We start from the raw sequence: 23,654 nt of genomic DNA, 5'->3' as shown, positions 1-23,654 counted from the left end.
TGTGTGGGTTCCATTGTAAGGTCTAGTGTGAGTTCTCACAGACAGAGGCTTGGAGACTTGTTGATGACTAGTACAGAAAGACATTGTGAGGATTTAATAACAGTCGGCTGGCATGGCAAAGTCCATCTGTGGCAGCGGAGGGGGGTCTATTAATCCCTGTCTGTTCAGTATGAGGAGAGAAAAGAATGGAGTTTCATAATGCACTAATGGTTTGTTTGATGGCTACAGGAGTATGTTTTAGTCACTCCTGGACAGCCTCTGTCTCTAAAAAACATGAACATGTCACAATTTTGGGCAAGTGGAATGAGCATCTACTTTAAAAGAAAATAAACTGTCTTGAATTTCTCATCAAATGAATATTACCTTGGTTCAAAACAGACTCACTGCTGGGATGGCTGGACTCAGACTCAGTTTTTGTCCCAAAATGTCCCGGCACATCCCAAAACAAGGTTTACTTAACCTTGTTCTTCCTTTGTAGAAGGTCTTTCCTTTTACCCTGTTTTACCCGTACATTCTCTTAGTGAATGCAACATGACAAAGTGAATTGAGATGCATGTCTAATACATTTCTCCCCCTGCTGTAGTGATGTTGCCCCGGGTCGCTGCTGGCCATTGCTCTCTTGCTGAGAATGGAAATCCGTTTCTATCTGAGGACCCGGCTGCCGGGTCAGTTCCAGCAATTATCCACGCTCAGCAAGTCCCCCTTGTCACTGAATCCCCCTCGTCACTGAGTCCCCCTTGTCACTGCCTCTTTTTCCTCTATGTCGACTAGCTGGGGGATTCTGGAGGGGACACACACAGTCGTAAAAAACAGGGAAAAGTATTTGGCTATAGCCATGGGAGTTGGTCAAATGGTGGTGTAATCTGTTTACTGATATATGAGTATAGGTTTCCATTGACCTACATACAATATAGGATATAGGAAGCATTGACGAACATAAAATATATAGTATAACATGATGTTACACAAATAAAGTGCTTGTCAAGTTCTGTGCTACTTATTCAGCCTTTTCACACGATATGCTCCTTGACTTGTCTTGGGTGGTAGAGAGCATAAGCCCTGGCCAATATGCCGTTACTGATTCAAGGCGGATTATGGTTTGCTGTCCTAAGCTTAGGGAGAATCCTCTAAAATATTCACGGAGACAGACCTTTGGTTTGAGAAAAGGAACAACAGCCATTTTGACCACGTTATGCAATATCTCTGTGAGCACGCAGTGGTTTGTACATCTTATTAGGTACTACACCTAATAAGCGGCACTTCACTCATCATTACTGTGTTTTCATTAATGTTTTTATTTATTTATTAAGATGTAAAACATATTCTTGCATGTTTTAACAAGGAAATTCTCAGTGTCAGTCTGATAAAGACTTGTACAGTTACTGTTGGGTGTAAAAAAAATTGTATATATGGATAATGGATCAACAACATTGTAGTTACTCAGCAATACTAACCTAATTGACAGAGAAAGAAGCCTACACAGAATTTAAAAAAAAAATTGTAAATGCATCCTGTTTGCAATAAGGCATGAAGTTAACTCTATATCCTCAATACAAAGTGTTATGTTGGGCCAAATCCAACACAACGATCACTGAGTACCACTCTTCATATTTCCAAGCATGGTGGTGGCTGCATCATGTTATGGGTACTGTATGCTTCTCATCGGCAAGGACTATGGAGTTTTTGTTACTAAAACAAAACGTAATAGAGCTAAATACACAGGCTAAATCCTAGAAGAGAACCTGGTTCTGTCTGCTTTCCAACAGACACTGGGAGACAAATTCACCTTTCAGCAGGACAATAACCTAAAACACAAGGCTAAATATACACTGGAGTTGCTTAGCAAGACAACATTGAATGTTCCTAAGTGGCCTGGTTACAGTTTTGACTTAAATTGGCTTGAAAATCAATGGAAAGACGTGAAAATGTCATCTAGCAATGACCAACAACCAACTTAACAGAGTTTGAAGAATTTTTAAAAGAATAATGTGTACAATGTACAATTCAGGTGTGCAAAGCTCTTATAGACTTACCCCAAAACACTGACAGCTGTAATCGCTGCCAAAGATGATTCTAACATGTATTTCACTTTGTCATTATGGGGTATTGTGTGTAAATGGGTGAGTAAAAACCTATATTTAATCCATTTTGAATTCAGGATGTAACACAACAAAATGTGGAATAAGTCAAGGGGTATGAATACACTGAAAGCACTGTATGTGTACTATCAAACACTTATCCATTACCACATTTACCATTATCTCCCCATCAGCACAGTAATCTACTTTAAAACCATCAGGCTTTGGTAGTAATAAGTAGGTCGACATGGTGGTCACTTCAAGATACTTAGGCCATTACCTAATAATTATCTGTATAATGTGTATATCCTTAATTAGTCAGGATAATACTGGCTGATGGCTTAATCGAGACAGTAATATGCTGTTTTGTGAATTAATTTATATACATTTGGTAGTGTATGATCTAGAGGTCAACCGATTATGATTTTTCAACGCCGATACCGATACCGATTATTGGCTGCCCAAACACCCGGTGCCGATTAATCGGCCGATTGTTTTGTTTATTTGTAATAATGACAATTACAACAATACTGAATGAACACTTATTTTAACTTAATATAATACATCAATAAAATCAATTTAGCCTCAAATAAATAATGAAACATGTTCAATTTGGTTTAAATAATGCAAAAACAAAGTGTTGGAGAAGAAAGTAAAAGTGCAATATGTGCCATGTAAGAAAGCTAACGTTTAAGTGCCTTGCTCAGAACATGGGAACATATGAAAGCTAGTGGTTCCTTTTAACATGAGTCTTCAATATTCCCAGGTAAGAAGTTTTAGGTTGTAGTTATTATAGGAATTATAGGACTATTTCTCTCTATACGATTTGTATTTCATATACCTTTGACTATTGGATGTTCTTATAGGCACTTTAGTATTGCCAGTGTAACAGTATAGCTTCCGTCCCTCTCCTCGCTCCTACCTGGGCTCGAACCAGGAACACATCGACAACAGCCACCCTCGAAGCAGAGGAAGGGGAACAACCACTCCCAAGTCTCAGAGCGAGTGACGTTTGAAACGCTATTAGCGCGCACCCGCTAACTAGCTAGCCATTTCACATCAGCTTGTTTTTACAGAATTCACCCGCCACAATGACTTCTTAGATTTAAGAAATTCAACGTCGTCAGCAGCAGTCGAGTGGAATGTGCATCAGGCGTGTCAAATAATACGTTTAGGTAATGTCAAGATGAAATAACATACAATAAATCTACTATGTTTAGTTTACTGCTACTGCCATTCTCTGTTATGGCAATAATTGTTTTGAAGAGCCAGTCAGTGGCCCTAGGGGGAGGATCAGTAGGGGTGTGCTCTGACTTCAGACTGTCCATTCAACATTGTAATATATGAGCCTGGGTCTGCTGGAGCCTGTGGTGGGCATCCTAATTAGAAAGACATTGGCTGCCTCCCAAATCACACCCCATTATCTATATAGTGCACTATTTTTGACCCAAGCCCATTGCCTCTGGTCATAAGCAGTGAACTATATAGGGAATAGGGTGCCATTTGGGACTCAGACATTCGGTCAGCTAGCTGGAATGGAATTGCTATATCAACTGGGTTATGTGTATAATCAATCTGCTACATGATCATTGGATACATGTCTCTGTTGTTGAACCACCTGCATTAACTGGGCAATGAGACTTATTATTAAAAGTTATCTGGGCATGGTCACTGTGAGGCTGTACCTTCTATCTCTGCATCCACCTCAGATGTCATACTTTTAACATTTTCTCTCAGGTAACACTACATTACATTCTCATACCTGTGTAGTAACACTCTAAAAAGATAAGTAACATCATATTACCTAGTTGTTGATTGTTTGGTGTGTGTATAATGATATATTAATCAAATACTTCAGAGGAAATGTTAATGTAAAAATAGGAATGTGTACCTAGGTCACCAGGGGAATCCTTCCTGTTGTCAAATATTAACAAAGTTACAGAGCGTGATACCTCTGCTTGAAACAAGTGATACCCCTCTCTGAAACAATGGCTGTCAAAGCCCAGAGCCCCAGAGCTCACACAGCACACTGATGAGACTTCAGGACATCACGCTGTCAAAGTGAGAAGCACATCCCTATGACCCTTTAGCCATTTTAACCGTCAGACAGTGACAGTGCTCAGGTGCCTTCCTCAACCACCCACCCAGTCTGTCAGAAACACTGACATTTTCCTCTCATTACAAAATGCATCCTGCAGGTTTTCACAACCAACAACCTCTGTGAATGTGGATCAAGACAGCTTGATTTAGGGCAGGTGGAAAACAGTGTCCGTTGTGGGATAGGCCTATGTGACATTTAATTGTCCAAACTCAGTGGTAACAGTTGTAGGCCTATGGCTATAGGCTACATAAGGAACATTTGAAGGACACAAAAGTGTCACCTAGACACAAAAGTGTCTAGGTAGCCAAACCAAGGCAATAACAAATGTCATTATTGAAATGCTCTCATTGTCAAGGCATTGTCACAAACCATCTTTGTAGCTTTAATTGTTTCAGTGTTTGTTGAATATGCAATTCTTTTAAGATGCTAATTAGCTTTGAAAGGCAGGAGAACAATATTATCTTGTAAGAATGGCTCATGAGAAAAATGATGTGCCCCTGTTGCAAATCGCTTGGAAAAACCCCTCATAAATATTGGTGATAAATTACTCATTTTCAACTCCGCCTGTCCCTTTAATCGTGAACCAGCGCCTGACACCCAATCAGGAGCAGCTAGAGTCCGACTCAACTTCCAGAGTGAGAGAGCAAGGGATGCTCATCATGAACTAAAGAGAGAGCAAGAGAAGGCAGGCACCAGTCCGCGTTCAGTGAGTCAGTTGCATGCAACGGATTCACACAGACACGCATTGATTGAACTTTCAGCTACGTCAAACATTGGTAAGTGATGTTTTATTTAGCTGTATATGTTCAAATAGCGCCCATGATATAGTCGTATTACAGTATTTAAAACCACACGCACTTTAAAGGGTTCCTTTTATTTGTATAGCTGTAGGATGATGTTCGATTTTGTGATAAATAGCTTGTAACTTCATCAAAGTTGCTTTTATTAGATAATTTAATGTAGAACGATCTCATGAATTCGTCTCATCAGCCTACAACTTCATTTAAAGGAACGAATCAATGTTTTCTAGAAAATACTAATACACTTCCCGAATTGCTGGATTTGTCATGTACCGGTAGCCTAGGCTGACTGCAATATGGTTGTGTGTGTAAAAAGCTGCATATTTTCATGTCCCCTGAATAGTATGTCATGATTCAATTAGAGGTCCTAAATTATAATTATAACTTAATTTAATTGACCCTGCTTAAAGTTTTACTGTTTGTTAATTTCAGAGTCTAGTGGCAGTCATGTCTTTAGCGGTAGTGTTGTTTGGCACTGTGGCTTAATAAGGTGTGTGTTCCCGTTTCAATGCGACATGTCAGAGGATTGAATCAAGGCTACCCTGTAAACAATCCTTGTTTTTGAGATAAAAATTGATTATGAAGACCATGTTGTTTGTTGAATGGTCATGGAAGGTCTCGTGATATAGTAGCCTACTGTAGGTTAATGTTGATATTGGCATTGTTATTGATAAAGCACTCATAGCCAACAGTGTACACTTTTTGTGTCTTATTAGAAATACTTGATGTGTGGGCCTATTGTTTTATTTATTGTTTAGGCACTGGCACTCTATTGCTGTGGAGTGTACTTGCACTCTAATGTGGATGTGGCGTGTACATGCACTCAAATGTGGATGTAGGTGCTACCCTAAATGCAAATCTACCCGTTAGTGCAGTGCTGAGGCAAGTCACCTGTATTTTACCATTCCCAGTCTGCTATGCCCATATGTGCAGAGCATGCCCCAGGAGTTTGTGAATGAGTAATTATGTCAAAAAAGAAAATACAGGCAAAACATTGCCATTTATTTTCCACAGCAACAAGTGTCTTCTATATAGCCCATGCATTTCAGGTGGTTGTCACCTTTACAAAAAAAGATTGCAGTTTGGAAACTGCAGTAAAAGTGCAGCAACTGCAGTCGACTGTGGTATTTTGGACCCAGTAAATGTAGAATAACTGCAGTGTACTGCAGTTGAACTGCAGTTACACTGCAAATTACTGCAGAAACCAACAGTGTTATTTTGGACACAGTATTTGCAGCATACTGCAGTTATACTTCACTCTGACTGCACATTTTTCATAAGGGCAAATAGCATTTTTAATGACTGAAAATGTAACCTTTTTCATTGTATTAATTCTCTGTTAAAGGAGAATGGAAACACTGGGCTTTAGAACACCATCTAACTGTAACTGTAAATCACCATATTGCCATTGTTGCTACCCAAAAATGGCTGAATCCCAAAATTGTCTGAAAGACCATGAAGTCTGCGTGCATTAATGAGCATTTTACAGCGGGTTGGTCAAAACAAGCATTGTGATTGGTTGAGACGCGTTCTAAGCCAAACTAAAAAACCTGTTTAGCATAGGTAAGCCTATGATGCAAAAATGGGAATCTTGTTTTCTGTTCCATCTGACGATACTGTGTTTCTGGCAACCTAACCAATAGAATGAACGGACATATTTTTTCAGCCAGTCGAAATCATGAATCAGAATCATTTTTATGTTCCATCTGACGTAACTGTGTTAGCCATATTTGGCTAGCTAGCAAGCAAGGGATAAGAGCATTGTCAGCCAGCATGGCAACGGAACATTTAGAACGAACGACTGGGTTGCGTCCATAGATATAGAACAAAAAGACTTCACAACTGGGTCGCGTCTTGGGCAAACTAATCAATAGAATGAACGGACAGGTAAAACAACATGAAATGCAGCTAGTTTTCTGTCTTACCAGCTTCAGTTTGAAGTGATTGCGTTAGCTGTGTAGGTGGCTAGCTCCTCTGAACAGTGTCCTGACAACAGAGCACATTTTCTATGCCAGGAAAAATCACACATCATGAATGTATCCAAAACATCTTAAACAAACGCAAATGCAGCTACTTTGCTGTTATTCTAGCTGCACTGTTTGACCTGACTGTGTTAGTCGTAGTTGGCTAGCTAGCAAGCAAGGAATAAGAGCACTGCCAGCCAGCATGGCAACGGAACATTTAGAATGAATGACTGGATTGCATCCATAGATATAGAACAAAAAGATGTCGTGTCTCTGGCAACCTAACCGACAGAATGAACGGCCAGCCGGCTTGGCTAGCAACCAAAGACGTGTCAGGACTAGGCCTATATTTTTGTTGAGGGATGAAATAGTTGCCTATGAATACATTTATCTAAATAACATGTTTTATTTAATTGGTAACCAGTTGTAGAAAAGCAATTGTACATTTAAAGTTGTGCGAAATGACTTTTTTAGCATGGCTGTGCTGATCTACAGTACTCGGCTTATGACCACAGCTAAAAAAGTTGTTTAGCACGCCGTCTCGTGTGCAATTGCTTTAGAATTTGCTTGTGTCAAACCATATATGAAAACATTATTCATATTTTGAAAGCTGAGAAACAGTCCTTTCGAAGGATATGACATAGAGTTGCACCACATCAATCAAATGGTAATCAGTCAAGTAAAAACACCTGTGAAAATGTGTATATTCGACGAAAATCAAAGCTTATTTCCCAAACTTCTTTCATTTACACAACTTCCTAATGAAGATAGAGACAAATTTAGAGCATGTTAAGTCCTTATTTTGTAAGGTTTTAAAATCTAAAATCAGAAAAGTAATACCTTTTACTGTGAATGGGTTACAGCCGTTTTAGTGAACGGTGGTATTTTTGTAGAATTCTATGGAATGTTCTGTCATCAGACACTTCCTTATCTGGATTGTATATTAACTACATATCTGCACCAAAACATATTACTAATGGCATCTAGTCTTACATATGATAAGGAAAAAAACATAGACAAGTAATATAATATTAATAAATCAATAACTTTATTGAAATAACTTTATTGAGAGGAATACATAATCTCATTCAAACCTGAAAACAAAGTGCAAGTTACATAAAAAATTGGAATGACAAAATATGATAAGAATAAGGCATATAATAACAATAATTGACGTTTTCTGTACATACATTACATTAGGCCTATAGCCTTATGCACAAAGAGTCCGAATGAGCACAAATTAAAATAATACATGGGAGGCTAAATGACCAGTGATAAACTGAGCTAAGAGTCGCTTTACTAGTGCCTATGTCTGCAGTGAGTCACATTTACTGGAGTAACACAATCTAAAACATTGGTCCCCTACGAGGCATAACTGCTTGGCCTTGCATTCTGGTGCAACACAAACATCCACGTCATATCCTATTTTCTATCCTTCCTGTAACAAAGCCAACAATTTCTAGAGTAATCCTACGGTACGTTGAATTTCACCTAGGCTCAACACTAGGCTGTGAGGGTGAGGGTGTGATTGTCCCTCAGCCCTGTCTGTAGCCTCAGCAGCATGTTATCCAGTCTCTCCAGCCCCTGTCTGTCCTTGACACCTTAGGGACAGCTTCTACTGACTTCCTGGTGCACAGGTGAGATGTCTATAGTGTCATCCTCCTCAGTCCACCAGTGTTCGACAGACAGAGGGAGAGAGTATTTTAAAAAGCATAGGCTGAATATACAGTATATAGGCCTAATAGTACATAACAATAATACACCATTGACAGTTACCAGGTAGACCAGGATAATTTAGGATAGTTACCAAACGGACTACCAGCCTGAGCTTTCAGAAATCATAGCTATAGCTAGGCAAAAGGATTAGGCTAGGCTACATTCATTCTTGCAATCAACACCCAGGTTTTTAGGAATCATAGATAAACAGATACCTAATGAGATATCTAGCTATGTAGCTCGTTATCTAGATAGCTTACTAATAATGATATGGGTATCATACATTTTACTGGTAAAATAGCAATCCTGCAGGAGCCCTCTCTTGTGGCTGGCTAGCTAGCTAGCTACTGTAGAATCAGACACCAGCCAGTTAATTTGAGCTCTTACCTCATACCAATGACAAAGGCTCTTCAAATTAACAATTAGATTTTTTTTTAAATGTATAGTTGTCAAAGGTGACATTAACATAAAAGGGCAAGACAAGATCTAGATCTAGCTAGCTACTGTACCTTGCCTTCTTTTGGCTGACAGATTCATTTTATCAATTGGAAAAAATAAAAACGAATACAGTTTCTTACCTTAATATTGTTGTCCTGATCTCAATTGCAAAGCTGACAAAGATGTGAGAACCCTTTCAGAGCCAGTGGAGGCAAGGCGCCTCCCGGTGGCAACATTCGCTTTCAGTCCCCAGCCAAAACTAACAATTTGCTCAACCCTGTCAATGACGCATTGGCATCAGCCGTTTCTATGGCAATTCAATTTGGCACTACCTATACCTCTAAAAAAAAATTGTTCAATATCAAAATCCCCCAAAATGTAGAGGTTTCTATGTTATATGCACATGTTTAGTATTAGTGGATGGAATACATATCTTTGCTTAGCTTTACTTCCTAAAGTGCTTCCATTCCTCTTTAAAGACCAATTAGCCTGTTCAAATTATTCAAATATTTTTGTGGTGTGTGCCCTATGCATGAGCAAGGAAAAGTATTTGTTGTAAATCATAACTGATTATTTCCACACCTTCTTGGGCAGATAATAGTGCATACTGCACCAAGAGAGGCAATGGGTGTAAAACAATTTCTCTGAATGTTAAAAGCCTGAAATACTGTTGGTTGATGATGATAATATTATCTTAGAAATGTCTGTTGTATGGATGTTATAAATATCCCCAAAATTCTGAGTATCTTCAGTATTCCCAGTACTCCCAGTACTCCCAGTTTCCCTCTACCCAACCAGGTCACTGTGACCTTTGGAACAAACTGCTTTCCACTGATTAGCCTACTCCAGTAGAAGAGGATTGATTATCCTGCTGTCTTAAAACTTGATTAAGAATGATGTGACCCTTCACTATAGGGAATTATGATTCATTTCTATGTCAACTATATGGGGTATTCCGATTGATTCTCATTTGGAAAATTCAAACAGCTTCTTTAATTGTGCCCTCGTGTGGTCACAGTGGAACAGTCACACAGGAATGGATGTTCTTAAATGGGTATATTGATTCACACTGACGTTTTACACTCTCATGTGTCTCTTAAACATTTGTTTCTTTACTGCATTCATCTACCATGCCTGAAAGTGTTATTGAGAGTGAGTGTGACTAGTACGTACCATCCACTGTATTCTCAGAAGACCTATTCTTTATTCATAACATATCATCCGTCAGAAGTTTTATTTTACCATGATGTAATCGTAGTGCACTCACATTTGACAAACAGATCATTATCAAATTGAATTATATGGGGTCTGTATGTAAATGTACCTAGAGTTTGTAAATAGTTTTGAATGTAAATGTGCTTGTGTGCTCTGTCACCTCATTTGTCAATGGGCCATTGTCCCGTGTGTTTGTCAAGCTAGCGAGAGGGGTTGGATTGCATTGACTAGCACAGGTGTGTCATCGGTTACCTATATAGGTGTTTTTAGAGATCAGACTCCTGACATTTTGGATCACACCACAAATATTACTCTTCTTAGAGAACAATGCACTATATCTAAGCCATTGAATAGCATAGGCAGAGTACAATGAATTGCAGAACTGATATCCTCAAATTAACAATTAATTTTGGCAACCAATCGGTTCTCCTGTCTGGAGCATAAGTATTACATTGTCTTTTGAAGACAACTTATGCCCCTTTTCAAAAAATGTCTTGCACTATTTGACAGCCATGGCAATTATAGATTATAGAGGCAGCCTTTGCAGTCAGCAGGTCTATAACAAGGCCTAATGTTGTCATTCAATCTCTCTCTGTTTTTTAACGCTACTGTACCTGGAATAACAAGGAAAAATTGCCTAAATAACAATTTACATTCACATACTGCTATTAGCCCATACAAACGCATTGAATAACAGATAGTCCCCCCCCTCCCCAATCTGAATGAAGTTTGTTCTGAAGTGTGTGTCCTATATCAGAGAGATATAAGAAAGATCAGGAAACATTAGTATTTCTTTGTATTTATGTATTTATTAACCCCTTATTTCTTGGCATCTAAACAGTCTCCATATATACTTCCATACATTTTTTCAACTGGTACCGGGGGACCTTCAAACGAGTCTTGTGAGGCAAAACAACCGTCATGTACGTGGTCGTGAGAGTCTCATCTTTCCACAGATGGGTCATAATAGTTATGTAGGCCAAACCGCTCGGACGCTACAGACGATTATGTGAGAAGACTGATTTTCGGGATGTCTCACGGTCGGACAAACACCACTCTATCTTTATCACCTTTCCCCGCAGAAGCAGAAGTGTTGCAGTACATAGGCGTATGTGGTGGATTGAGACGCATCCAATGCAAAAAAAACTGATATCTCTAGTTTAAATTAGACCTTAAAAGGTTAATGGGCTGAAAAAAACTACTGTACAAACTACTGTACATTTAACACCCCAAAATGTAATAATCTGCAAAGATCAGTGAAGGCAAGGGAATGGATGTATTATTCTAATGACCTAGCAGCTATGAAAACAGACCCATTGATTTGTTGTTGTTGAGTGAGAAAGTTGCAACCTCTAGTACAAGTGTTATTTGTTATTTATCACAGGCTTTATCTTGTATCATTGGAGGATTGGCTGTAAATATGAGTTTGGGGTTTGAAAAAGAGAGAGCTCTTTCCCCCCACCCAGAGGCTAACACACCCTGGTGTGACACCCACACACAATCTCTTCTTTCCTTTAGGAATACTAGCTTTATTGGTTTGGTTAATTCTCAAGCTTTGTCAAGCTTAATTGAATTGATTTGAAAAGAGGGCATTGATGTACGGTAGGATAGCCAGTTATAAGCAGAATTGCTAATAGCACCAGTCGCTCTATTAACAAGTGTGGAAAATAATGAGAATATGTTGGTAGATATGAAACGCTACTTTTAACTTTTTCCTTTGTGCTGTATATGCTTTTACCCTTGTATCATTCAGCTGTATTTTGTAAGCTGACGCAATACTAGTAGAGCTATTTGTTTTCAGTATCTAATGATGTAATGCTCAAAGGTTGCTCTCCTATTGACCATATGATGATATAGGGCTCTCTATACCATTAACATCAAGCAGTTTATTGACCAAGCCTGTGGCGTAACTCAAGATCACCAGTGCTTCTTCCACATCTTGAACATGATGACACATGTTGACCTCTGAGGGTCATCCAGTGCTTGACCCTGCCCTCCTCCCACTGCACTGCTCTCTGCCAAGGGGATTTGTCTGAATGCTGCTCCCTCCTCTGACGTGTGGGTGTTTACTGTGTGGGAACATGGAACAGGGAGTGGAAGGTCAAACATTTTAGACGTGAAATATGAAATGAGGACAGTAGGAGAGGACAGTAGGAGTCAGTTGAACATGGACAGTGGTTTTGGCCATATAATTATAATTATGTTATACTGAACAAAAATAGAAATGCATCATGTAAAGTGGTTGGTCCCATGTTTCATGGGCTGAAATAAAATATCCCAGAAACTTTCCATATGCATATAAAGCTTACTTCTCTAAGTGATTGTGCACAAATGTGTTTACATCGCTGTTAGTAAGCATTTCTCCTTTGCCAAGATAATCCATCGACCTGACAGGTGTGGCATATCAAGAAGCTGACTAAACAGCATGATCATTACACAGGTGCACCTTGTGCTGGGGGCAATAAAAGACAACAAAAAAATGTGCAGTTCTGAAACACAGCACAATGCCACAGATGTCTCAAGTTTTGAGGGAGCGTGCAATTGGCAAGCTGACTGCAGGAATGTCCAACAGAGCTGTTTCCAGAGAATTGCATGTTCATTTGTCTACCGTAAGCCGCCTCCAACGTTGTTTTAGAGAATTTGTCAGTATGTCCAACCGGCCTAACCACGCCAGCCCAGGACCTCCACATCTGGCTTCTTCACCTGCGTGATCGTCTGAGACCAGTCAACCAGACAGCTGATGAAACTGTGGGTTTGCACAACCGAAGAATGTATATACAAACTGGGAAGATAATCAACGTGCCTGTCATCGTCACCAGGGTCTTGGCCTGTCTGCAGTTCGGCATCAACCGACTTCAGTGGGCAAATGCTCACCTTCGCTGGAGAAGTGTGCCGTTCACGGATGAATCAGTGTCATGATTCCTTTATGGTTCATTATCTGAGGTGCAAGAAGACCATAGAACAAGGCCAGGTATAGACTAATGACTGGACGAGCTGGTCAGATCCTGAACTGCATTATGGCTAAAAGGGGAGAGAAATTCAATCAATTCTGCCCTACAGCCACTGTCATATGTGGGATGTAGGCTAATGACTAATTGTCTTCTCTCTCTCTCTCTCTCTCTCTCTCTCTCTCTCACTCTCACTCATAAGGAGTAGCTCCATCAGACGCTGGAACATTTGCATTGTAATAGTGAGGCAGCCACATTCCAGTGCTTGGACACAGTGGTGGAGGGAAAGCTCTGACCTGAACACTCCTGCTAGGTCTTTGCACAAGCAGACCATAAAGCTGCCGTTCTCACGCTTTCGCCTCCTCCAAGGAGGAATCCCAAACAACCACCCACAATACACACACACTATGAGACACTGGGTTACACAGGCAGACCCATTGACGAAGACGCCATAAATGAAAGACACACACAGTTTAATGGGTTGTCATCTTCTTTAGTATCCAACACCTAAAGCAATGAACCAGGCATGGATCATTGAGGATCCAAAACAGCTTTGGGGGTTCTAAACAGCACAAACACACACACACACACACACACACACACACACACACACACACACACCACGTATTAATCTGGGAAACTGTTCGCCGACATCTTTCAAGTTTGCGGAATTTATTTATACTCAAAATGCAATCACGTCAGAGGAGCTTCTGTAGGTATGGAACTGACATGCGTCCAGCCATTTGATGACAATTCTGGAAACAGGGCAATACAGGACAGATAGATAGGTACTGAATCAGATGTGGCACAACGTAACGTACATTGCCTCCAAATCACATTATGCCCCTCTTTCGGTTACGTAATTAAGAGGTCCCATCTGGTATGAGCACGCCAGCGACGCTCCCTGACAGTAATTGTGTTGGTGCACATGTCAGTCCCATTCAGGGGACTCAACATCTATTATCTCTTCCTGTTAAGATTAGTGCACAAATGTTGCTGGGGAGATTATAGCTGGAGTGGAGGGGGGGACTGGGACCCTTGTAATTGAGAGGAGAGGAGAGGAGAGGAGAGGAGAGGAGAGGAGAGGAGAGGAGAGGAGAGGAGAGGAGAGGAGAGGAGAGGAGAGGAGAGGAGAGATAGGGATTACCATTCATGTTGTGTGACAGTCTTTTCTACTCAAAGAATTGGCACTATAATGGTTGTACAAGCTCAAATCAGACTGGTCAATGCAAATGTAGTGTGTATGTTTTCAAGTCATTGTTTTGTAAGATCATACAGAGGAGAGGTCTGTCTTTACTGAATAAGATATGTCAGATTATCATTCATCATTTGATTTCACACATTTTTTTTTTTCAATGGTACAAAACAAAGAAAGAACAGATGTTACATGAAATTAGATCTTTATCACCTAGAGCAGACAAGTCAAAGAGTGTCGCAAACAGAGCCAAGCAAGGTGATAAATACTATGGCATCTGAAGTCTATAGTCCCCCCCCCCCTAAACAGACAGATCAATAGGTATCGACGGCCCATTGGTCCCTGGGGAATGACAGTCAACTGTTTGGCTGCCTATCGCTCTGGGTGGTGGCAACCTGATAGCAGGCCCCCTCCTAACATCCACCACTTAAATACAATTTACCTTCCAGACTTGCCCTTTTTGGGGAGAGAGTTGAAAACTGTAGTATAGATACAGAAAAAAACATGCACTGGGGTACTTGTAGTGTTCTTCTAAATGCAAAATGTTGAGTTTATTATTTTATATCAGCCTCTGCTGCTTTAATATACGAAACGCATACATTTTTGTAATACAGTACATGGAACCATATTAAAACGGTACCAAAGTTAAAGTCAACAGGTGATAGTTCCACCTCCATGCTTTATTCATTAGAAGTCTGCAGACAGCGTGTATGTGTCTGTGACACAGGCAGGCATTAGGTGCCTTTATGAGGCTGCTCTGCCCTGTTGTTGTAGCAGGTCTTGTACCTGTCGACCGCCTTCTCCCTCTCCCTCCTCACACAGAAGCAGCCCAGGGCTGACATTCTCCTTTCTTCACCTCTAATTGCTCCTGTGGGACTCATCAGGCCCGCTGAGGCTAAGGCTGAGGCTGTCCGCAGGGAGGCCCCCACTACTCTTCAACACCCTAAAGACGTCCTTATGCTTCCCAGCCGAAACAGTTTGGAAGAGTTTGTGCATATATTATGATGACATTTTGTGAAGTTTTTGTTTGTTTTGGACTTCGGTAAGGTTTTTTTTTCGGTTGTTCGGGCACACAAAAATGTTTCTTAAGGCAAGCCGAAGTTGGTAACCCGAAGTCTACCCCGCTTCGTCAGTGATTGGTCAACAGTAGGGATTCTTCAGTAAAGTCTTTGTTGTCATTCAATGAGAGGCGACTCGTTTTCATGCACATTTAGTCATTTAGAAATACTGCACCAAACATCCTCGACAAAAACATCAAAATTAATGACAGATTTATTGAGTTATCTTAGATTAATTATTTTGAGGATGTGACTATTTTGAGGATGTGTATACTAACTACGGTGTATCAAAATGGACAAACAGTACAATTGCTGATTTTCTTTAGCGTTTTTTTCAGCGAAGGTCTTTTAAGACAGAATGAGAGCACTCATTCGGTTCGGCTAGCCACTAGCCGAACTGTAGCATAATGACGCCTTAAAGTACAGCCCTCCTCCCCTTTAAATTCCTCTGCCATGAAATGCAAGACTTTAAAGGCAGCAGAGTGAGAGAATGAGTGTCGTGTCACCCGAAGGTCATGCTAGATGGTCTAGTAAATTGGTTTGTGTTGTAATGTCATAAGATGGCTTGTTGTCCAAAATGGAAGATAGATTTTAGTATTATGGATTTAATAAAAATCTACATGCTAATGTACAGTATATAGGCTGTATTTGGATCGTTATTGTATGTATCAAATTCAAATTCAGAGTACAGAATGATTATTCAGCTTAATGTTTCATTATTTAGCAGCCATTGGATGGTTTCAATGTGTTATTTTAATGTCCAGAGGTAGGCTCCAGTGAGTCTTAACCACTGCCTTGTTCGTTCGTCTCTAGGGCTGTGGCGGTCACGAAGTTTCGTCAGCCAGTGATTGTCAAGCAAATAACTGTCGGTCTCACAGTAATTTACCATTAATTAACATAAACACAATTAGCATCTCCTGGCTTCCACACACAGCCTACAAGCTACTGATGAAGACCTTTGGAACATCTACATTTTAAAAAGTCTAATAAATCCATGTAATATAGCCTACACCTTCACAATAAATCCATCATTTATTTTAGACAGGTCTAAAGAAACATGATATGAAGAAAATGTAGTGTATTTCAGAAGAACAGAATAGCATACTCTGAGTTGTCTTTATGTTAGGTCCTGGTGTGGCTATGCTAAATGGCTGTGGGCTACACTAGTTCATTTAGCAGACAAGATTTGCTTGGAATTCCGTGGCATTATTTTATAGTATGAAGAATACAATTGAACAAAGCTCAATAAACTATAAATAGCTGTGTTATTCTGTGTTGAGCGGTTAACAAAGAAATAGGTACTAACTTTAGTTGTTTTACAAACATTGGGCTATATGTTTTGATTATTAATACATTTTAGGCCTGCATGATGCGACTCTAATGATGATTTGAAAAAAGGAGCTTGAAAGGCATGCGCTCTGCTTTGTTTTTTTTGCGCAGGCTGTACACACATCCTTAATCTCTCATTCACAATTTGACAAGCACTTGATAATTCCTCGAATTTCATCCCCTTTGTGGCTGTAATGGACCCCCAAAAAATCCATGCAGCGCACTCCGAAACACTCGGGTTTTTCTCACAGTCTACAAGTGAGGACAGACACATCGGGGACGCAACTGCGCACATCCTTATCCAATTCCGTGTGCATATTGAAGATATTGGAAGAACTGTCCACATTTACTTTTCGTCAGCCAACAAGATGAGTAGGCCTAAGGAACAACAAAAGCACTAGCCTATGTCAATCTACTATCACCTGTAGTATTTGATTTAAAAAATATATATTTAACCTTTATTTAGTGAGGCAAGTCAGTTAAGAACAAATTCTTATTTACAATGACAGCCTATAGTACAAAGGTCAACCTATTCTATTCTGTGCGAGAAATATTTCAAATATAGTCTGGGACAGTTGTGGGATGCACTAGATCCCAAATTAATACAACCACAATCGTAAAAAAAAATATATATATATATGTTTTACACAATTTGGCTGACACAACAGATCAGAATTAAAAATGTTGATAAACTACTAGGCTTTTTATTCACATTCTAAGCGCAGCAATGCGCACACAGCAGTAGGCTATAAGCGGGAATGTTCCGTTAGCGGGAAAACACCATTATCAAAAGTGATTATGCATGTAATGCTTTTTTATGGGGCATTTTTATGGTGAAAATGATCTTCCCCAAACTTGAAACTCACACGCTGCTTATGTATGCTAGTTAGGCTCTAAACCCCTGGTAAAGCAGATTAATGTGCTTAATTTTAAGAAGTTATTTGGCCACTTTAGTTGTGATACACACCTTATCAAAACATATAGGCCTATGGGCTAGGCTACATGAGGTGTGCGACTATGATTAGAGAAAGTCGTAAAAAAAGGCTGTTTCTTATGCTGGGCATCATTTACAAGTGATAATATATAATATATATTAATAATAATATATAAGTGATAGGCTAATATTGTCACCCATCAGACTATTCTTGATTTAATCTTGTCTTTACATATACTAAATCAAATATTTGTGAAATTTGTTTTGATTTAGAATGGACCTGTCTCAAAACGGGGTAGCGGGAAAAATACATCTATGCACTTAAATAGCGAATGGAGGACGCTTTTCCCATGATTCATTTTTATGCCAGCCAGGTAGGCTACACTACTGTTGTAAAGATAAGCAATGTGCTTAATATTAGGAAAGTTGAGAAATATATATAGTAGGCCTAGCCTACAGAAAGCTGATGGGACTCTCCTCTTTTTAATAGCAATTGCATAGCCTATAGAAATGTTGCACAACATGAGCTCATGGGCTCTCATGAAGTGTTTGACTCGATTTTCGATTACGTTTGCAATGATGTCAGAGTAATTATAGGGACAGTAGAGTGCTGAGTACCAGGCAGTTAGTAAGTTTGGTAGGCTACTAATGATCATGAGCGGCATCAGAGCTTGGAGAAGCCTAGTTACCGTGACTAAACGGTCACGTGGAATTTGACTGCCTTCATGACTCGTGACCACCGGTGTGGCGGTAATACGGTCACCGCAACAGCCCTATTCGTCTCCCACATGTTGGTATTCAGTCTGCACTACATGGACCCCAGTCTCTCTGCAGGACCTGTGAATAAATTAGCAAACATTTTGTAGTGGGAATGGATGGGAAGCTGTCTGTGTTCTCTGACATAGTATGTAACAAAACCACTCTAGATCCAGGTGACTTCCCCCAGCAAGACTCTGTCAGGGGATTTAACAGGTCACAGAGCTGAGGGAAATGGCTCCCGGCTAGGCTGGGGCCTTGACTAATGCGTTTCACTAGGCTAGCCCCCATTCTGCTCTGCTGCCTTCTAGGGAAGCCTCACTTCCACACTGATATACAAAGGGATTAGTCCCCTCAACTGAAAATATAGTAAGAGGCAAAGAGCTCCCAGCCCCCTATGTTCCTTTTAACCTGACTGATTCTGACAGCAAATCAATACGCTTTGGTATCTGTTACCTTATTCAATTAGTCCATTTCATAAAGCAGGCATAATGGCCCTAATGGAGGACATGTTGAGAGGTCAGATGGCAGCAGTAGAAAAACAACGGCGTGATTGCAGGAATCAATTCGCCCATCATAATTATGTCTTTTAACTGATTCATGGCCCCTGCATCCGTCCCTCTCACCATCAGTGAAGCAGTGTTGACCCTTAGCTTTCTATTATGATGAGTAGATACACATGCACTTAATGTCAGCACAGATGCTGTAAATCGCAAATTGTAGAGGGGGGAGAGAAATGCCCGAAAATACATGTGCACTGCCCCTCCCCTTTCCACTGCAATCACATTGGCAATTTCCTTGATAAGTAGTAAGGGGGCCGAGGCATGGCTTGTTGTGTGAAGCAGGGAAGTTGGTGATGGCTGGAAATGACGTGGTGGCCTGATGCTTCTGTCTGTGTGTGGTTTATACATCATCTGGTCAGGACATGCATGGCATGTTATTAGGCTGTATAACACCAATGTACTGTATATTGTAAGAGACTGAGAGTATCCTAGATGGGGAAAGGGGTATTGCCGTAAGTGAGCAAATTGCTCTGTAAGTGCTGTGCTCTCTAAAATAGAGCAGTTCATGTGGATTTGGACTATTGATTGATTGATTGGTGTTTTAAGTGCAAATCCTTTTTAGCCTTTTTTTAGTTAAAGGCTAATTGAACACCAACGTTTTTCTTCTTCTTCCTTTTATCTAAATTAAGATAAATTAATGTTGATAGCATGTCATTATTCAATTGTCTGTCTGTTTTTGTGTATTGTTTGTTTTATCTGTATTCAGATCATGATACACATTACTTTTCAAAAAAGACGGAAATGTGTCCCTCTAATCGTTCCTCCTCTTCCCCCTGACAGGTTCCAACACAGCCATCAAGGAATAGGACAATGCGGGTGAGGCCCAGCTCCCTTATAGGACGTAAATATCAGGGCAGATAGAGGCTTGGCGTTTTGTGCAAACACCACAGTTCCACTATGAGGACTTGCATGCTGGTCCTGCTATGGGCGTCCCTGTCCCTCTACGTGGATACCATGTCTATTACCAGAAGGATTGTGGTGGAGATGGGAGAGATGGAAGGAGAGAAGGAGGAGGACAGAGATGGAGGAAAGGGAGGGAAGCTACTGAAGCGTTTCAAACGAGGATGGATGTGGAACCAGTTCTTTCTACAGGAGGAGTACACTGGGAGTGACAAGCAGTACATTGGCAAGGTATATCCTTTTGTCTTATTGCAGCCGTGAGTGCGGAAAACCCCACTCTGCTATTGTTGATTTCTGGCCTTGACACAATGACAATATAAATATTGAGAAATCTCCCAGAGCATCAAATGTCAATGTCACTGGCTAGTGGGACCACATCATATCCCCCCACCAGGATTGGGATTTTCTGATGTAACACAACAACATACACTGCATGTTTTAGAGACTGGAGAGAGGAGAGCAACTGAAGCTACTGAGGCCCTGTACCCTGTAGTACCCTGTAACCCTCCAGGCTCTCACAGCGAGACCCGGCTTCACAGAGAAGCAGGGAGATAATCAAAGATTGAGAGAAAAAGGGCAAAGAGAGAGAGGGGTGGGGGTGGGGGGGGGGGTAGAGACAGAGGGAGAGAAAGGCATTCTGGAGCCACCACCATCAGTCTTGCATTAGGTTACTCTGTGGAGCCCTGGGGAGTGAAGCAGCGCTGTGCAGTGGATTATTTCCATATGCCTTGTAGAAAATAATTCACCTTGTCAGGTCCCTCTTTTTTTTCTCCACCAAGCCTGCCTGTGTGTTGCCATGCATATAATGAGATGTTATCTGTCACATGTGCTTTTCACTGTTCTGTCCTTTCTGATGGGACTGAACAGCCTTGTTGTGTGTTATAGATGTTTAGGTGGACATTATTTACCACCAACAGCACTGTTGAAATGCATATAAGTCTGCTGTAGTGAAGATGGGACACGCTGAGCATGGTAGAGGATAAAACCCAATTCTATGTCCATTGCTCAGAGTTGCATAATGGCTACTTAGAGGCATGGGAATAAGAGATGAGATGAGGCAGGAACATATGTGCTAAAAGGGGAATTGCAGGTATTATGTGTTACATGTTGGATTTAGATGACTGAGACATCTGTGGGAGGCTACAATCATTCATTGTTGATCATGTCAAGACTTTTATACCATCTTGGCTTTCTTCTTTTTCAAAGACTGTCTCCTTTCTTTCCCTCGATCATTGTGAACTCCCGTTTCATTCACGTGTGCATGTTCTGAGACTGTCTTGTGCTTTGACATTTAACTAGAAAGGGATTACTGTGTGTTCTCAGTGACAGTGATCAGAGGGCATTGAGAGTGCACTCTGATGTTAATTGATTCATTTAGTGGATCTCTGTTTGGAATTTGTAGCAGTGTATCTATATAGACAAAAGTACTTGGAGAGGTAGATATACTGTTTGACAGATTAATTGGTATGTTGTACTAAATACCATAACCTTTACAAACCATGTGGTTTGTCAGCAAAACAAGCCCATATTATGGAAAGACGAAATGAGTCACTTACCTGTCAGAGACCATCAGCGCCCTGCCCGTCACCTCCCCTACAGTTGAAGTCAGAAGTTTACATACACCTTAGCCAAATACATTTAAACTCAGTTTTTCACAATTCCTTACATATAATCCTAGTAAAAATTCCCTGTCTTATGTCAGTTAGGATCACCACTTTATCACTTTATCACATTCCCATCACATTATCACTCAATTAGTATTTGGTAGCATTGCCTTTAAATTGTTTAACTTGGGTCAAACATTTTGGGTAGGCTTCCACAAGCTTCCCACAATAAGTTGGGTGAATTTTGGCCCATTCCTCCTGACAGAGCTGGTGTAACTGAGTCAGGTTTGTAGGCCTCCTTGCTCGCACACGCTTTTTCAGTTCTGCCCACAATTTGTCTATGGGATTGAGGTAAGGGCTTTGTGATGGCCACGCCAATACCTTGACTTTGTTGTCCTTAAGCCATTTTGCCACAACTTTGGAAGTATGCTTGCGGTCATTGTCCATTTGGAAGACCCATTTGCGACCAAGCTTTAACTTCTTGACTGATGTCTTGAGATGTTGCTTCAATATATCCACATAATTTTCCTCCCTCATGATGCCATCGATTTTGTGAAGTGCACCATTCCCTCCTGCAGCAAATCACTCCCACAACATGATGCTGCCACCCCCGTGCTTCACGGTTGGGATGGTGTTCTTCGGCTTACAAGCCTCCCCCTTTTTTCTCCAAACTGAAACGATGGTCATTATGGCCAAACAGTTCCATTTTTGTTTCATCAGACCAGAGGACATTTCTTCAAAAAGTACAATCTTTGTCCCCATGTGCAATTGCAAACCGTAGTCTAGCTTTTTTATGGAGGTTTTGGAGCAATGGCTTCTTCCTTGCTGAGCAGCCTTTCAGGTTATGTCGATACAGGACTCGTTTTACTGTGGATATAGATAATATTGTACCTGTTTCCTCCAGCATCTTCACAATGTCCTTTGCTGTTGTTCTGGGATTGATTTGCACTTTTCGTACCAAACTACGTTCATCTCTAGGAGACAGAACGCGTCTCCTTCCTGGGCGGTATGACGGCTGCGTGGTCCCATGGTGTTTATACTTGCATACTATTGTTTGTACAGATGAACGTGGTACCTTCAGGCATTTGGAAATTGGTCCCAAGGATGAACCAGACTTGTGGAGGTCTACAATTTTTTTTATGAGGTCTTGGCTGATTTCTTTTGATTTCCCCATGATGTCAAGCAAAGAGGCACTGAGTTTGAAGGTAGACCTTGAAATATATCCACAGGTACACTTCCAATTGACTCAAATGTTGTCAATTAGGCTATCAGAAGCTTCTAAAGCCATGACATTATTTTCTGGAATTTTCCAAGCTGTTTAAAGTCACAGTCAACTTAGTGTATGTAAACTTCTGACCCACTGGAATTGTGATACAGTGATTTTTAAGTGAAATAATCTGTCTGTAAACAATTGTTGGAAAAATTACTTGCGTCATGCACAAAGTAGATGTCCTAACTGACTTGCCAAAACTATAGTTTGTTAACAAGAAATTTGTGGAGTGGTTGAAAAACGAGTTTTAATGACTCCGACCTAAGTGGATGTAAACTTCCGACTTCCGACTTCAACTGTACCTGTCACTCACACTCTACCTCACAGCCCATCTAATACAAACTGTAAATTGGATGTTTCGCTAGCAGGGGTCAATTCCATTTTCATTCCTCTCAGTTAAATTAGATAAGGCCATTTCCATGTAAAAGGACCCATGAGCACCAACGTGATGTTCATGAGCATGTCAAATTGGAGGTAAAATGTAAGCTAAGAGTCTCTATTTTTTTTGGAAACATATGAGCATTTATCTATTTTTCAACCATTTCCATCTAAAAAAAAATGGAATTAGCATAGGCCCCTACCAACTAATATCAACACTTATATTTCATTTTGGATACATTTTTCTGCCTTCTGTAAGTTGAAGAAACATTGCCTTGTGCCTTGATATTCTGTTACCAAACAGCCACATATCTTTAAGATATGTTTTTATTTCTCTCCCTCACAAGGAGGAGGATATTAAAAGTACACAGAAGTAACAAGTAAAGGTAGACCTATCAATTAGTTCC

At 40.4% G+C, this 23,654-nt stretch overlaps 1 protein-coding gene across 1 annotated transcript in view; it reads left to right on the top strand.

Annotated features, from left to right (window-relative positions):
- The first annotated feature begins 4,797 nt into the window (after positions 1–4,797).
- Positions 4,798–23,654, top strand: part of LOC106569244 (cadherin-6) — a 35,588-nt gene continuing 16,731 nt past the window's right edge. Inside the window, exons 1-2 of the mRNA XM_014140425.2 lie at positions 4,798–4,955; positions 19,876–20,226. Coding sequence (XP_013995900.1) covers positions 19,993–20,226 — 234 coding nt within the window. The 5' untranslated portion in view covers positions 4,798–4,955; positions 19,876–19,992. The remainder of the gene's footprint in view (positions 4,956–19,875; positions 20,227–23,654) is intronic.

This window comes from Salmo salar, chromosome ssa14 (assembly GCF_905237065.1).
Source record: "Salmo salar chromosome ssa14, Ssal_v3.1, whole genome shotgun sequence".
NCBI lineage: Eukaryota > Metazoa > Chordata > Actinopteri > Salmoniformes > Salmonidae > Salmo > Salmo salar.
Note: the sequence above shows the minus strand (reverse complement) of the source record. Positions and strands in the feature narration are given on the sequence as shown.